This window comes from Dermacentor andersoni, chromosome 1 (assembly GCF_023375885.2).
Source record: "Dermacentor andersoni chromosome 1, qqDerAnde1_hic_scaffold, whole genome shotgun sequence".
Taxonomy (NCBI): domain Eukaryota; kingdom Metazoa; phylum Arthropoda; class Arachnida; order Ixodida; family Ixodidae; genus Dermacentor; species Dermacentor andersoni.
In genome coordinates, this window is record NC_092814.1 from 170,837,018 (window position 1) to 170,853,776 (window position 16,759).

At 45.6% G+C, this 16,759-nt stretch overlaps 1 protein-coding gene across 1 annotated transcript in view; it reads right to left on the minus strand.

Annotated features, from left to right (window-relative positions):
• Positions 1-581: 581 nt before the first annotated feature.
• The window catches only part of LOC126547395 (CD109 antigen-like), a 103,296-nt gene continuing 87,118 nt past the window's right edge, over positions 582-16,759 (minus strand). The window contains exons 25-32 of the mRNA XM_050195377.2: positions 13,238-13,315; positions 12,185-12,362; positions 11,567-11,796; positions 10,559-10,720; positions 9,207-9,403; positions 8,152-8,326; positions 7,757-7,862; positions 582-6,133 (exon numbers count right to left, since the gene is read on the minus strand). Of these exons, the coding sequence (XP_050051334.1) occupies positions 5,940-6,133; positions 7,757-7,862; positions 8,152-8,326; positions 9,207-9,403; positions 10,559-10,720; positions 11,567-11,796; positions 12,185-12,362; positions 13,238-13,315 (1,320 nt within the window). The 3' untranslated portion in view covers positions 582-5,939. The remainder of the gene's footprint in view (positions 6,134-7,756; positions 7,863-8,151; positions 8,327-9,206; positions 9,404-10,558; positions 10,721-11,566; positions 11,797-12,184; positions 12,363-13,237; positions 13,316-16,759) is intronic.

The following is a 16,759-nucleotide window of genomic DNA, read 5'->3' on the forward strand; positions in this document are numbered from 1 at the left end:
GAATACAAAAACACCCGTGTACTTAGATTTGGGTGCACGTTGAAGGACGCGAGGTGGTCGAAATTTCCGGAGACCTCCACTACGGCGTGCCTCATAATCAGAAAGTGGTTCTGGCACGTAAAACCCCATAATTAAAAGAAGATTTCAGCTTGTTGATTTTCTAAATATGAAATGTTTTACTAGGTTGCTGATGCGCCAATATTTTTTTCACGTAAACGACAAATTTTTATGTAGTGCGCCATTAGTATTCTTGAATATATGTGGCACTAAACTCTGACCTGCGCTTTAAAACTGGCATAATGGTGCTTTGTTGTTTTAAACGCACTTTCAAAGGAACAAAGTAGCATGCTGATTATTTCTCGTTATAAATATGTAATAAGTGAAAGGACTGAAAAATGCTTTCATGTTCAATAAAGCAGTCTTTCGTTTAGTGAAATGAAAAGGAAAAGAAAAATGCCTTAGGCATAAAACACTTTATTTTTAATTTGACCGCCTTAGTCCCAAGGCGTGCACGTTGTTATGGCATTATACCCGTGTTTTGATAGCAATGGCATGCCGAGAGAGATGTGACGACGGGCACATTGCAGAATAAAAAACTCTTGTTGTATTGCGTCTGTACATCATACATCATTTGTGCAAAGCTTCTACACGCGATGCCGGCCTACAGGTGCCGGAAGAAGATGCAAACCCTCGAAATCAGGTGCTCGTACATCCGTTACACCGTATACTTCCCCTGTAGCTGACCATTTTAAGAATGCAAACATGCATACACGTAGCAACGAGAACGAATGTGCCGCGATACGAAGACTCGCAAGTTGTATTTCTCAGACACACTTGGTAGCAAACAACGCATTCATTTCATGGTGCAGCTGTGGCAGTGATTGTTTCTTGGTGAGATGCATAATCCGGAGGCAAATGAGGTTCTCAGCTGCACATGCAGTGAACATGGGCAACGCACAAATGTCAGTTTGTGTCCTTTGACTAATACCAGAGTATAACACTACGCGTAACTACTCAAATAAAACCGCAGTTCAGGCAGTATATGTTGTGCACGTGTGATCTTTTTTCTCGAGAGAACCTACTCCCTTCATCGTTCCAGCTCAATACCGGCTTCAACGCTCGCGCCAGCGAATGAAAGCTTATCTTGAGGCCGCCAAAAGAAGAAATTTTGTGATTGAGAGAGTAAAGTTCAATGTTGACTGGACAGGCACAACTTTCGCAGTTTGCAGACTTAAGGGAGTTGGGACGTGTGACTTGGTCTGGTGCTTAATGACCCGCTCTTCTGTGTTCACCTTATCAAGAGGCTTCATGCCATTTACATTTGTATCTTTGGGCACTCGGAAGTAACTTTTTCTGGTATGAGCTTTAGACGAAGGTTATGTAACGTTTTAACACGCGTTAAGTAATGGCGCGCCGTTTAAGACGTCGTATGAACAACAATCTCTACGACTCGCTCTCTTTCGCTCTAAGCAACGATAATATGATGTAATGCTGCATGACAAAACTGTAGTGACTGTGCAACCTGCGCAAAACATCAACCGTGTTCAAGACAGCACTCACCCCGACAGATGGTCGTAGAAATAAGAAAAGGGAAACACCATACACCAGCATACATTCCTCTTTACACTGCACGATTTGTGCACAAACGCAAACAGTCGGGAGTGTGCAAATATCTGAAAGCTTCCTACGCAACGAAATACTGAGGGGAGGGGGGTAAATGAAGTGACGGTTTCTATTTCTGTTGGGTTTGTAAGTCTGCTTTAAGCGCAAAAGAAGGACGAATGCATGGTCAGTGAAGGAGTTTGTACCAAATTGTCCACTTGCGAAGTAATGTTTCATAAAACCTCATTTTTGTCAGATTGGGTTACCACTGTTACGCATTTCAATAGTGACATCTAGCATTGGAATCGTTTCGCAATAATAACGCACACTGATGTTTTCAAATGTATTCCATCGACACCTCTATGCACTAAAGCTTGTACAAAGAAAGAAACTGACTGCGTCCCTGCCAATGTTATAAGACATTTTTGAAGAATTTATGAAATGTTGATCTGTGAACCTTGCATCGATGGTGCTTCAAGGAATCCTAAATACAGCTGTTTCCTTGACCATAAGCTAACGAACCGACTCACTACATAAAATTTGAATGAGAGCCGAAAGATCGATACGAGTTCTTTCTTTTTCGAGCAGGAAGTCTCCATTAAACAGCAAAAAATCATCCCATTGAAAAAAAAAAAAGCGTTTTACTACTGCATTTGACTGACTTATGCGTGTATCTTTTCAACCCACTCAGTAGTAGTCATTGCGAACAGCAACTCCAAATATTTGTACACTTTCGTATCAGAGTAACTGATTTCACTCAACAAATGTAATACAACATTCACAAAAAGTCACCGGACCAAACAATAACAACAAATAATAGTTTCGAGTCAAGGCACATAAATTGCACAAAATTCATTTTCTGGATTGCCAAGCACACGCAGGTTCAACCTGTAATATTTTGGGCTCGTGAGTGACCTTTACGATGCGGTCGCATTTCACGTAGCAGCAAACGCACCATTGATGTTTATCTACTAGTGCATTATTGTGACAAAGAATTGGCACCATATCAGACAAGGCCCCTGGTCATTGCTTTTTCTTTTACACCATATATATAAAAAACATTTACTACGTTCTCTGTAATGACGGCTTGTAAAACTAGAGGCTTTATGGATGTAGTGCATAAAGCTATTTGTATATGAATGCAAAAGAACTTGCACATTTAGTAGTCTGGGTGGATAAAGGAAACAGCGAATAGTGGTGCCTACTGCTAAGTGACAGCTACGACCTCAGTGGTAACAGGAATATGCAACCCAACGAAGCAGCTGAGAACCTAGGGCACATTTCACGAAGATGGCAGTTCGCGAGATCGATTGGTATTTAGCCGGCGCCCGTCACTCACAATAGGCAGCGAGCGATATGGCTCAGGAACCGGCCAGGACAGCTGCTTCGTACATTCGACAGTGAATATTTACGCACAGCGACGGGGTATATACATCAATCAACTGACCCACCATGCTATTCACGATATCACCGCGTCTTTATTTCTTTCGTCGCACTAAATATCCTGGTCCGAGGCTCGATCACAAACTGAGAGTGATGCCGTAGTGTGACACGTTTTAATTATTACGTTGTACTGGTCGAGTATGATCAGCTCACGTTGTGCTCTGGGTTCGTCTGTATATTGCTTTGTATAAAGTAGTAGTATGCTTCGAAACACTACGCGTTTTTTGTTGTTGTTGCTATTTTAATAAAGATAGTCTAAAAAGTGCGCATCGGCGTTGCATGTACTTAAATATTTCGAGCACCTGTAGTAAGTGGCTTGTGCTCTAGCTGCAATCACGTCTGTAACTGCTCTTAGCACTGTTACGTTTAAGCAAGTCGATTTTGAAGACATTTCAGGCAAAACATTGCTGAAATTGCAAAAAAAATATAGATAGTCTTTTGTCCATTTAAAATACCTTACATATTAGGAACCCTGTATTTCTTCAAAATATTCCTACCTAAGTATTCGACAAAAGCATCACAGTCTTTCCGCGTAATGGAGGCTAATGAAGTGCAAATACAACCTTAAATTTTCATCAGAAGTAATCTTAGTTTGCTTACTTTAAATCCCTAAATCGATAGGCCAGGCTGAACAAAAAATAATGTTTCTGGTGGTTGCTAACGCAGATGCCGAAACCAACTATTTAAATTTGGTTATCAACGGCAGTGATACTTCGATTGCCTTAGGCTGTTCAGTATGACGTTCGTACGTGATATGTGTTCGTTACACGCTCATTTGCAGCCGGAATGTCTACGCTCTGGTGTCCCTGAGCGTAAGCACCAGTAGCTACTTGCATGACCCGTACAACCTGGCGCTCGCTAGCCATCAGTTAATCAGCGCAATCCTTCGAATGTATCGAATGTACCCACAAAGGCTTTTTTGTGTTACTCGGTTACATTTTGCAGAAAAGTGTCAAACACTAGTTCGGAAGCAATGAATGTTCTCAACGCCGTTTTGCGAGCAATGGCAGCCGCACAAATGAGCAACTTCACTCTCGTCTCCTGGCACAGCGCACGCTGCAAATGAATACAAATAACATTATAGATGTTATGTGCATCATCATCATTGCGCTTTGCGGATTACGCCATCTTTTGTCAAGTAAAAGAAAATTTCAAGGCCGTAGATTATTTCGTAATGGTGAAATGAGCCCGTGCACGCTGTTGGCCCATTCATTGTCATTGTCTGCCTTCCTTCACGCCACAATGTGGTCGTGTGAATCTGAGGCCGAATTCGCAAAGCTTTTCATTCGTAAGTGTTCTTTACAATGGCTGACCGCCTTTGCTAATATCTTCATCGTCAGGATTGGCTGAAATTATTTCTCAAGAACAATACTAGCGTAAACTTTTTTTTTTTGTGTGTGTGTGTGTGTGTGTGTGTGTGCGCGCGCGCGTGTGTGTGGATACGGGCCGTGAAACAAGAGTCGCAAATTATTTTCGGCCATAAGAACTGTTTGCCACTGGCACACTGCCTTTGCTAATAGTAATAGCAAACAGCATAGACCCATAGTAAGTGAACGGAGTCTACTCTGGCGAACACCTGCTGCAAGCGAGCGGTTTTGTAAACCAGGACGGCAGTGCGTGTGGCCTAAAATCGGCAGGTAATGTCAACGCACAATTGTCGCATTATCAGGTGTTACTGCATTGCCACAAAGCCACGAAGTACGACGCTTGACGTGAGCTGCTACAGTTCTCCGTACCTCAATTTGGCGATTGATTTGTGTGCCCGAATTCACGCAGCTCTTCGTTCGTGAGAACCACTTCTTTTCCAAAACCTCCGTTAATGCTATATTCACTACCGCAATGCGCCAGCTCTTGCGCTAGCTAGCGTACAAACTGCATGGCGAATACGGGAACTTTTGGGCAGTTTTTTACATTTGTTTTAGCAAAATTATTGGTGCCGGAATAACTCTCGCATTACCATCGTTGGACCCGTGCTTCATTGCTAATATTGGACACCTCACAAAGGTCTTCTATCGTGAGCATGATAGTTGGGCTATGTATGCCTTCATTCATTATTTGTGATCTAAAAAAAATTAAAAAGCAGCACATAGTACGGCTTTTATGACAATGCTTTTGCCATGGAACGTGATGTAGCCGACTGTTTTCTCTTCAAGATACACAGCCAGTAAAAGCGCACTCAACTTCTCCGCTCGTTGCATGTTATCTCACCCTTGATTTGATATCTAACGATGGAAAACGTTAAAGTCTTAAAGACGACTCTATGAATGATGACTACCTCAAAATGCCACTGTGACGCTAGCTGAAAAGTTTACTCCATGCCGTGCGCTAAATGAAACGTGTAAAAACAACACCATAGCGAATAATTGGGTCAGCACACACTTCACTGCTGTCGGTTATCTTTCAAAACAATGATGTGTAACTTCTTTCGCTGCACCGATTGTACATATAAGCTACTATAGTCAATATCACATGGCACTGGATTTTTTCTTCACAAGAGATGCAGTACGCGTTTAGCTTTTCGTACTTGAAAGTCTCGCACCGAGTTTCATGGAATATACACAACGCATATTATGTAGGCAGGCGCAACCGCAAGCGACAACGCAATACTTGTCAAGCCACAGACATTTAGAACAACCAACACGTCACCCACATTTAGCGCGAGAAGTGTGCCACACGTCAGTACCTCGGGACTCAATTATTAGCGCTTGGCGCCATTTCAAAGACGCTCATTACCTCCCACGTCCGCTGCACCTAGTCGAACCACACAGAACAAATGTATGCTTTAAAATAAATTTCACCACAGTACACCATGCGTGTACTAAGTCCAGGACTTACGATAGTGCGGCAATCACTCGCGGAACACGCACGCATTGTAGAGATTCACACACTCAACATCAGCAGTTCCTTCTAGCGCAGCAAAGTTCCTGGAACAGGAGAACTACTGCCACAATTAGCGCTGTCCAGCTCAGTGCGGGAACACTGGCAGCGCTGAAGTACGGGCAGTACGGGCACTGGTAGGAACCACACACTTCGCAGATGCTCAGCACGTAGAGGTCGTAGTTTTCCCATATTTTCTCTTTGTAGTTTTCTGCAAATTGCAATGAACAAGAATGAGCTAGTGCGGAACAGAAACACGGTCGAGAACAGTACGTAAAGAATCTCAACCGGTCGACTCTTGCCAAGTAACTTAATGTTATTTGTCGAATTCACTGCGGAAGTAAACTGAACTCGAAGGTCAGTTTGCAGCGTTCACTATGGCTGGTATCGGGATGCGATGCAACGTGTAACCTGCGACTAAAATAAAGAAATGCAGCAAGATTGTTAGGAAAATTAAAACCCACATTATAATTGGTGTGGGTCATTACAAGCGCACAATTCTCGCAAGCTAGTAGAGGACAGGCGGTCAAGAAAAAAAGAACTTATATGATATGTGTAGTACAAACACAGTATTTTGTTGTGGGCTGTATGCGAACTAAACAACTTGTTCGATATAATTGAAAGGCGACCATCAACAGCCTCACGAAACTTCGTGTGCCATGCTGCGATGCTACGTTTGGATGCCTTCGGTAACATGTTACTCGTGTCTTACTGAATTTGGGACAACTTTGACAACTTTGGAGTTATTTAACTTGTATTCCAGCGATATATATTGCCGGAACACAAGTGATATACAAGTTTGCATATTGTCTCTTACCAATGCATTGTATTTAGAGAATAATAAACTGAAACTGCAAAACTGATATGATTCTATACTTCTTACAAACTTCAGACTAGGCTGTGCGCCGTATCAGGTCGATTCGCTCCGCTTCTGTCGGTGCGCATTATTTTTAACACCATCTTAGTGGATGGTATCATCACAGTCAGCGTTCAGCGCGCTTCAGGCTGATCGCTGACTACGATCTTTTTGAGCTGTAAGCCATGAATGCAGCGCGCAAACTGAAAACAGCGCCGTGTGGCACTAGATAATATTAGTCGATGCGGGCACCCAATACCTTCTTGATGCAATTATTTGAGATCGCCTTAAATTTGAGAGGGTCCAAGTTGAATCTTAAACTGTGTACCTTCACTTATTATTCATATAATTCTAACACTGATTGCAGTTACATGGCGAGATGTTGAGTCACATGCACTGATGAATCACTCCACTCTATACTGGTATCGCCTCTAAAACGAGAAGCAACCTTCCCCTCAAACAATCTAACATTGCGGAGATGGCAGCTTTGCAGGCTTCTGCTACCAGCGAACAGATATGCTTATACGAAAACGCGTCGACGGTGACATGCACTCGCTGTCGCTCATAAAGACATGACACAGAACCACTTGGAATGACCGAATGGTTGATAGCACAGAGCACGACGTCATAGCACGGCTACCTCAGACACAAAAGAAGGGAGGTACTGTCGTTCACCGCTGAGGAATAGGCATAACGTAAAGGAACCGCCAGCCATTTTGCGTCTTGCGGTTGTTGAAGCCGCATCAAGCATGGCCACCTTTTAATGTAAGTGAAACAGTTCAATGCAACGGGAAGGGGAGGAGTATAAGAACTGCGTCAGCGAGTGGTGCTACAGAGATACTATAAGTTTATGCTTCTTACAGCTCAAACACCTAACACATCGACAGAAGCGTTTATTCGAACAAAGCGAAACAAAACACCTCGCAGTGCCTTGGTGTCACAACAATCGGCATGTTCCTCCACAAACTTCTCACTCACCTGGAGAATTGTATTCATACACCTTGGCTTTCAGGTACCGCGTTGAGTTAGCAACCGGATACCACCGCTGGATGAGGAAGTTGACGCAAGTCCATTCGTGTGTAAGCTGCAATCGTTCAAGCCATAAGTGTTAGAAATACCACATTTCCTATTGTTTTTAAATAGGCACACTATGTAACATTATCAGAAGGATGTAGTCGTAATGTGTTTGAAGACGCTTATGCATACTGACGCTTTTCGACGAACACACTGGGTGCACGTTGAAGATCTTCAGGCGATAAAAATTAATCCGGAGCCCTCCACTACAGTATATATCTATAGTATCTTTCCACAGTAAACCCCATCGATCAATTAATCAAGCAGCCAACACGTTGCAATCAAGTGAAACGACTTACATGTTCAAACATGAACACCGCTGTTCTGGGAAGCACTTTGGCCATGCTTAGTCGAGGAACTTCGCCTGACTTCACGTAGTTATCGAGATCCGGCCTGTAGTTGGCATAACCCGTAGGAATGACCAGCTCCAGTACAGCTGCTCCACTCTCTGCACTCATATTGGTCATCGTCCACCTAGGGAAGTGAAAAAAAAAATTGTGTTGCTGATTTGCCTGAGAACGCAGCACACAGAGTTCAAAGAGGAATGTACTGAAGTCACGGAAATAGAAGCGCATGAACATCTTCGAGATCCGGCATCGCGCACGTGATTTCCGGGGCTCCAATATGATACCAAATGCTGGCTTCGCGCGCGCGCTCTCTCTCTCTTTCTCCAGGACATTGGCCTCTACAATTAGGGCGTAACAGTTAGCTTCGAGAGTGTATGTGATTTGGGCGCGTAGATTTAGTGTGTGCATTTCATGCGTCCCTGAGCATTTGAGGCGTTATGCTAGGCGTATGGCGAGACAAACGACCCCCAAATTTACTAAAGAAACACCCTCTTCCTTGGCGCAGTTAGTTGGAAGCAGTAGTCATGTTTAACCTGGCAGGTGGACTGACTTTCAACTCTTGGTCACTTGACAACAAAATTCATTGCAGGAAGGGAGCTCTAGAGGGGAGAGGGGGGTGGAGAGTCGCGTAACGACTTCGTTGTAAGCAACTCAAAGTATTCGTTTCATAACGATTTAGATGTAGGCATTTAGTTACGATATTACGCGTTTTATTATTTTTTTAGCCATCTCTTTGACTGAAGTCCAATGTGCTTGTTACAACTTCGCTACTTACATATGACTACCGATAAACCAGTTTACATAGCACACGCCAGTCAAACAAAAGTGGTACAACAAAGAAGGTAGCACGTAAAAGCTGCGAAATGCAAAAACGCCCGTGTCCTATGCATTGGGGGCATGTTAAAGATCCTCTGGTGGTTAAACTTAATCCGGAGTACCCCACTACGCCGTGCCTCATAATAAAAGAGTGGTTTTGTTTGGCACGTAAAACCCCATAATTGACTCACCTTACACAACTGCGAATGTTGATGTGTGACCTATTCCTCCCAGAGAACCTCGGCTCCAATGTCAGATCAAAAGCCTCGTAGGCAGGAGGCACTAGCAAGAAGTCACGATCGACGTTGTAACTCACGTCGAGCTGTATCAGGGACAAGCCTGATCCCTGAGCCAACACATCACAGTGACCCCAAACGTTCGGTTGGACCTGCACAGAGGTAAGGCATGCGGAAAAACTGCTTGATTTTCGTTCGAAAGATAGAGTAGTCCTATACTATCGCTCACATGTCGTTGGATAAGACAACGATGGCTAAGACAACGGCGCGCTGGACTGCGCGTTAAAAAGTAGTTCTAATTATAAGCTGTCTTGTACTGCTGGCTTGTCGTAGTACGACCATTTATGCGCGTGATATACTCTTATGAACTCATCGCAATCAAGCCCGTTAATTGTTGTAGCTTTTTTGTTCTATATGTTCAGTACATATCTGTACTACATGCTACGCCCATGAAAGACGCAAATGTTTTAACCTCACCGTCGGTCGAGCATAAGCGAATTGTGTGGGGATTTTATTCTGGTCAGCACATTCCGACGTCGCGAAGAAAGGGCTCAAAGTTCGATTCAACGAAAACGCTGACCTGCCCAAGCGTCTCGAAAGAAACGTTGAACTGCAGGTTAAAAAAGCTCGGCTTCATATTAAAGAACAACGCCAGAGCAACAAGTGCTTGAGTGACGCGCTCGGCATTGTTCAGCGGCGCCGTTGCCTGCGATAATAATGTGAGTTCAGGCGGCATCGACGCTCCATATTTTATACGGATGAAATATTGATGAAAGCAGGTTTCACCACATCGACAAGGCTGACAAATCTGTCATAAGTTCGCGCAAGGTGAAGAGTTCCAGCCTGTCGACTGGGTTTCAAACACAAGCAGCAGAGGGCCGCCGAGATAAGCGTCCTCTACGCGCCGTGAGACACGCTAGACAATCCAAGTATTCGCTGCCTTTTCTTGAAGGCTGAACGGTGCTGAGATAAGCGCGTCGTACATTCTGCAAATAGAGTGGTGTTACACATGGTGTCTTTCGCGGCGGGACACAGTGCATTCACATCACTGCGCTCATGGTTGACGGATGCCAGCTGTAGCTTCCACATCGCTGCATACAAATTGTGCGACAGGGTATAGAACATATCTGTGTGATCTTCACATGCTCGAAAGTTACACTAGCAACAGGTACTCGGGTCAGAAGCCAGACTTACTACTGAATGTGCAATGCACTCTTTTTGCAAGTATACACGTTGAACTGCGCCTTGTTTTAAATTAAATGAATGCGCCAACAATTTCTCTCGTCAGGGAAGATCACTATACTCACATCGAAGACTTTTCTGCGTGCCAAGTCGTCTTTGGATATGCGTAACGTGCTGGGATATCCTGGGTTGGATGAAGATTCCACAGTTACTTTCATCTCTGTAATGCCTCTGACATGCGTTCGGAACGAATACTGCGTCAAGGCCTCCAGCGCTGCGAGTGTGTCCTGAAATATGCGAGAGAAAAACGAAGTCAAACGCATGCTTTGTGTTGAAAGGGAAGTTTAAAAAAGATTGGTGCACAAGGGGAAATGGAGAAATGTTCCTTTCAGGAGCAGCACCATGTTAATCAAGCTAAAGGCACGTTTGCTTGGTTCATACCGCTCTCATAGCCGCAACCAAAGGAAGCTTCGTAGTGCGATGACGTGCTCCCGTCTAAAGTGCTTCCGTAGTAGTGTAGTTTGCTGGGCTAGTCGGTGCATGGTGAACATATAGGGGGTTCCAGCAAGTACAGACGCGAGCAGAAGTAAACTGAATGGACGGGACAACGCTGGACATAGTTGTAAGTCCAGTTGTAAGTCCAAACAAACAATTGTAAGCCCAGCGTGGTGTACGTGGTGTACGCTGGACTTAGTTGTAAGTCCAGTTGTAAGCCCAAACAAACAGTTGCAAGCCCAGCTTTGTCCTGTCCATTCCTTTTATTTGTGCTCGCGTCTGTACTTGCTGGAACCCCCCATAGATTAACGTGCTTCCATTGCAAACAAACGATTTTGTTTTATACTGCAGTATTTAGGTCCAAAGCTGTGCCTACACTATCAGAGATGCCTAAATGGAAGGTTCTAGAGTAATTTTGACCAACTGGGCTTCTTTAACATGCACTAATATCATGAACGTTTTCAGAATATGCACCCATAGGAATGCGGGCGCCAATCCTGCGTCTCTGCTTAACAGCAGAACTTCATAACCGCTGAGTCCCTGCGGCCGGTGTAAACGAATGAAGCCGAACGCCGGATATTTACGGTTTAGCAAGACAGGGATTGAAATATTCATAATGGTGAAAGCCAACGCCTGACCTGTGTGCCGATGAAGCCGTAATCGGTGGAACGCATCCGGTTTAGCCAGCGGACAATCTGATCCTGGTAGACGCCACCCTGCTTGAGGTAGGCCTGCAAGGCGTACGCCGTGGCCTCTACGGCAGACGAGTCTTCCGGGTGCGGCAGCCGGGGCATCAGGTAAGGCCGCTGGCTTTGGATCACGATCACGGGCGGAGGAATGGCAACGCTGCTCCAGTATATGGCTCCCTCTGCAACCGAACGACAGATCAAGTGACTTGCCAAAAACTACGCGCGAAGTGCCACTGTGGCACTGTTTTTGTGGATCAACATCCGCAACTTGTGGACAGCAACCCTTAAGCTGCTAGACGCCTGGCCACCAGGAATCACGTAATGTCAGGCGCAAAACTAGCGACTGAGTCTTCCATGCAGCGAACAGTTACATCGATTTGCCTGGGCGAGGCACAAGCAATAAATGACTTGTTTATAAATGCAAATTTCGAGGCATACAGGTTTCAATTGTGGAAAGACTGTAGGCCAAAACGACGCATTCGTATCAGATACGCTAAATTAACAACCGCCAATTGACATTTTCGTCTTTCCGTGCGTTTTCAAGGAATGAGCGGAGGGAAATCTTACCGGCGTCTCTCTTCAAGGAATGGAGCAGGTTGTAGCCGTACTGCGCTTCGCTGGAGCCCGCCTCGAAGAGTGCATACGTTGTCAGGGCTACAGTGTACGGGTCCTTCACTTGAGCGAGTTGTGTCTCCAGGTAGCGCACCGCGTCCCGCTTGGCTGTGTTGGCGCGCTCACGAGTGCCCTGTAGATGTCAAAACATGTGGCTGTTATTGAACATCACCGCCCGCACAGCGTAATCGCTTGCTCAACTGATGAGCTACGTGAGGCAGGTAATCTCCTACCATTTTAGTAATGCTTACTGCATCCTTTTTCACATGTCGGCGCGCATTTTGTGCAAACAGTTTTACTTCAACTAGCATATTACCATATCTGCCAGGATTATGTCGCGCGATAGCAACACAGATGTTGGCAAACAAGCGGAGTTGGTGTGCCGGAGAAGCTTAAGTAGCAAAACGATGCATGATGTGCAGTTAGAAGCGCTTTAGGTAATTTTCATCGCGCCTAGCGTGCAGAACCCAAACCAGTGAAACATGAATGGCTCTGGAAATATGATTAGCAGCTGGAACGGTTCAACGCTGCAGAAAAACGCAAACAGTCACGAACCGCTTCGGAAACAGGATACACGAGGGTGTGATTTCGTTCAGAGCGGGAGCGCATGCGTCACTTGAGAGTTCCACATGGCGCAATCTTGTGCGAAGACATTGTCACATGCGCTAATCACAGCAAAAAAGCAAGCATTAATGCAATCTTGCTGTACTGTCACTCAATATGAAAAGAATCAGAAGACCGGCATACATATGTTATGTTCAAATTATGTCCTACGAGAAGAAATACAAAATTAAAATAGTAAATTCATTAACTCCAAATTTGTTGTACTACTCTTGGACCGGGCCCTAAGCCACGGCATGTACGAAGTGCCTACAACTTTATTACTTTATTAACGCCTGCCAATCGCAGCCGCACCATTTATCTGTAGGTATAGCGCTTAAATGGAATAAGATAACAATGCTTTGCTTTTAAATATAATAATCTAAATATTTCAGTACGTTTACTTACTCCAGTTAGATCGGAGATCTTTGACAGAGTGAGAACAACTTGCGCGGTCAACGTGATGTTCTTGTCCTTGTTGTGCGCCTGCAAGAAAAAAAAGGAAAAGAAAGAAAAAAAGGAGCCTTACACAGTGCCTTCTTTTCTCAAGCTAGGCCATTTAAGTAAACAGGAGAATCGCCATGAAACCGAGCAATTGTTGCTCACTGTTCGCGCTAACAAAACAGAAGACTTAAGTTACTCAGACAGAAATTAAAACCTTTATGTATGTGGAACCAGCGCTGCCCAGTAAGCGCTACGATACCATCCAGGAAGGACTGCACGAAACTCGCGCACCTTTAACGACGACATTGCTTTAGTTCGATTCATCCAGCCAGGTCCCGTCCATGGCCACGCGCTCCCACGTTCTACAACGCAGATGCCCAGTCGGGACAGAAGCTGGACACCTGTCCATCAACATACCATGGGCGCTAAATTTGCAGGCGCGAAGCCGCAGCACATGCTACCAAAGATAGCTTCCTCCGCTCACTAGGCTTAGCGTTACGGCGCTACTGCTATAGCATGCTAAGTTTCAGCTCTATTTGCCCATGCAGAACAGAATCTCTTACACCCACAACCTGCGTTTAGAATAGGCGCTCATAATAGCGACCCCGTTGCCATCTGTCAGTACGGTCTGCGCAGGGACTGCTAGTTTGATGTCAGGGCAGCTGACGACGCCATGACAAGCGAACTCAGGCGACAAGCATTAGAGGAACAGACTGGGCACTATCTCGGCCATTCGTTCAGCCATTTCCTGCAGTCCCGGGCAAACTAAGGCTGTCGCCTAGTAGCCTTGCAAGTCTTGGTCTGTACTACTGATCTGTAATTACTGTTCACCGCAATAAGCCTCGTGCCTCAACAGAAAATATACAAAGGGAAAATGTACATAAATACGAAGTAAGAGGCGCTTAGCGATACAATTTGGCACCCTGCTCAATGTCAAACTGTCCATTCGGTGTTTCCTTTATAGCCGACGCTCGAACCGCACGCCGCACCACCCGCTTGCCGCACGCGTGCGGTCGAGCTAGAAACTGCACATGTCACACATTGGTGCACAAATTCTGGTTTACACTGGGTCCGTGCAACCAGTGCAAATCGAAATTTGTGCACCCGTGCGCGACATGTGCAGTTTTTCGCACAACCACACGCGTGCGGCAAGCGTGCGGTTCGAGCGTTAGCCGACTTTTGCTCAACTACACCTGCAAGTTCCGGAGGCATGGCACTGCAAGATTCAGCGGTGCACGTTTCATTTGATAAGGCTTTTTGCTACGAGACTGAAGTATCAATTACCCGCACCTAGACGGATTCGTGCACCGTGTGTCTTCCAGCACAGATGGCTATCATGCGCTTATATTTAGGAGCAATTCGGCGCGTTTGCGCCTCTAGCTCACGTCAATAAAGCGGGCTTGACGTCACAGGTGGCGGTGCCTGATCGAAATTCCTGCATGCATGCCTTTCCGCGTGAAACTCCATTTGAATTTCTAGACTTTACGGTTAACCCAGAGTATTAATGTCCATGACTGCGTGCACTACATGTCACGGTCGACTTTGAATATTTGTTGAACTTTACAAAAGCCCCCTAAGCGAACTTTTTCTTGTGCTCTCCTATTTTATTACTTGTGCTCGGGTGCAAACGTAGAGTGCTTATAAAGTTCGTATACGTTCCGATCGGATCATTGTACCCACCTACTGGACGTAAAGGTATACAAAGAAATGTTATTTGGTGCTCTTAATAAATTACTGCGAACAGAATATTGAAATTCATTATAAGTAGACAGAGAGAGAGAAAGTTTATTTACAGAAGGGCAGAGAGGTCGGCCTGAGCCACAGCTTGCTCTGGCCTCCTACTCCACAATGGGGAAAAGGGCCAGGGAGGAAAAGGGTTGACGAATGAAGATGATGTGAGGAGGAGGTGCATATGTATACAAGTTCACAACGTTGTGATATCTTTAAAGTTGTTCGTCTAGCCCAGTGGCTCGGAGAAAGGCTATAGCGGCTTCTAAGTATTATAATTATGGAGGCTACGTATATTAGCCGTAGTCATCGACTTGCACCTAAATACTTCGAAACTAGTCAAACTGGAAGAAGTCCCTGCAATTATTAGAAAGTTCTACGAACGGACACGTTCCGCGAACTTGCCAGCTTATAACTCTGGTTTCTTTTCGAGCTTATGCAACTGTTGCGTAGTCCGTCCGCCGTTTCCGGAAAGCACGCACCCGCTCCCGGGTTACTCATCACCACCTCACACACAACACACCCTTTCCGTCTTTCGGCTGCTACGCATCGTTCTACGCCACCCAAGGAATCTCGCCGTTTCCTAGCGGGACGCCCCTAAGCCCAAAACCCATGTGAGCGATTTTTTTGTGCGACGGCTGCGGCGAGCGACGAAACGGGCAATCACACCGCTCGTTCTTGTCCCTCGTTAGTCGCTCGTCGCGCGGACCGCCCAGAAGCACCTCGAGCAACTGTACTCCGCTCCATACATAGCAGTCAACGCTGTGGAGGCTAGAGAGACTTCTTGCAATGGCTTCGTTGGCACTTTAATATAGTTCGATGTTTTTTGACCGTAACTGTGGCCGACTGTTGTATATACATATATAGGCTCAGTATTGAATGAAACAAGTTTTAATCCTTACAAACAAACATACTGTGGTATACGCCTGCTAATGCGTTGTTTTAGATCATTTTTCATTTTTCTTGATCTTTTAGTGTGTTTTTTTATTTGCAACCCGTCGCCGGGAGCCTCACGTGCATGCTCGCGCGAGCGAACGATGTTGGCGCGCAGCGAAGCATGGACGAAGCATAGACGGAACGCGCGGAGTGATAACGTTTCTTGACAGAACTTCTTGCGTACCTTCCACAGCGTTGACTGCTATGTATGGAACGGAGTATAGACAAATGGGACACCGGCTGGCCACGTACGCGCTTCACTACGTCATCGGACCTCTGTGTGTTGCAGTGGAGCACGCTTTTTTTTCTTTAGTAGGCGCTGGTCGGTTTGTTTCGCAAGCCCATCGGCGCTGCGTCTCGAGACGAAATAACTGTTTCCACGTGTTGTATCACTCGGGTTTTCAGTTGGTTGTTTCAGGAAGCGCTAATATGAGAATACTCCGTGTAGTTAGTTGTGCAAGGCACGTTGTTTTGGCTGCGATGTATACATAGGCACATAGTACGGCCGCTCGATCACCGAAATTGTGTCGTCTTAGAAATGGGCGCAGAAGAGGTCGTGGTACAACTGTCCGCAGTACGGTCAGAACTTGCGGGCAAATTGCCGTCGAAAGCGCGAGCCAGCCGGCAATTGACAGCACCGTTTGCCAACCGAAGCGGAGGAACAAGCCTATCGCGCTGCCTCTTCGTCGCCTGCAGTCACCGCTCGTTCGGGATTTCACCGGAAAGCGACAGACCTGAGCTACAAGGGGTTTATACTTAATGTCACGAGAACCGGCACGGCGGTACAGGCGATGATAGAGGCGACCGGACGAATGGGCGGGT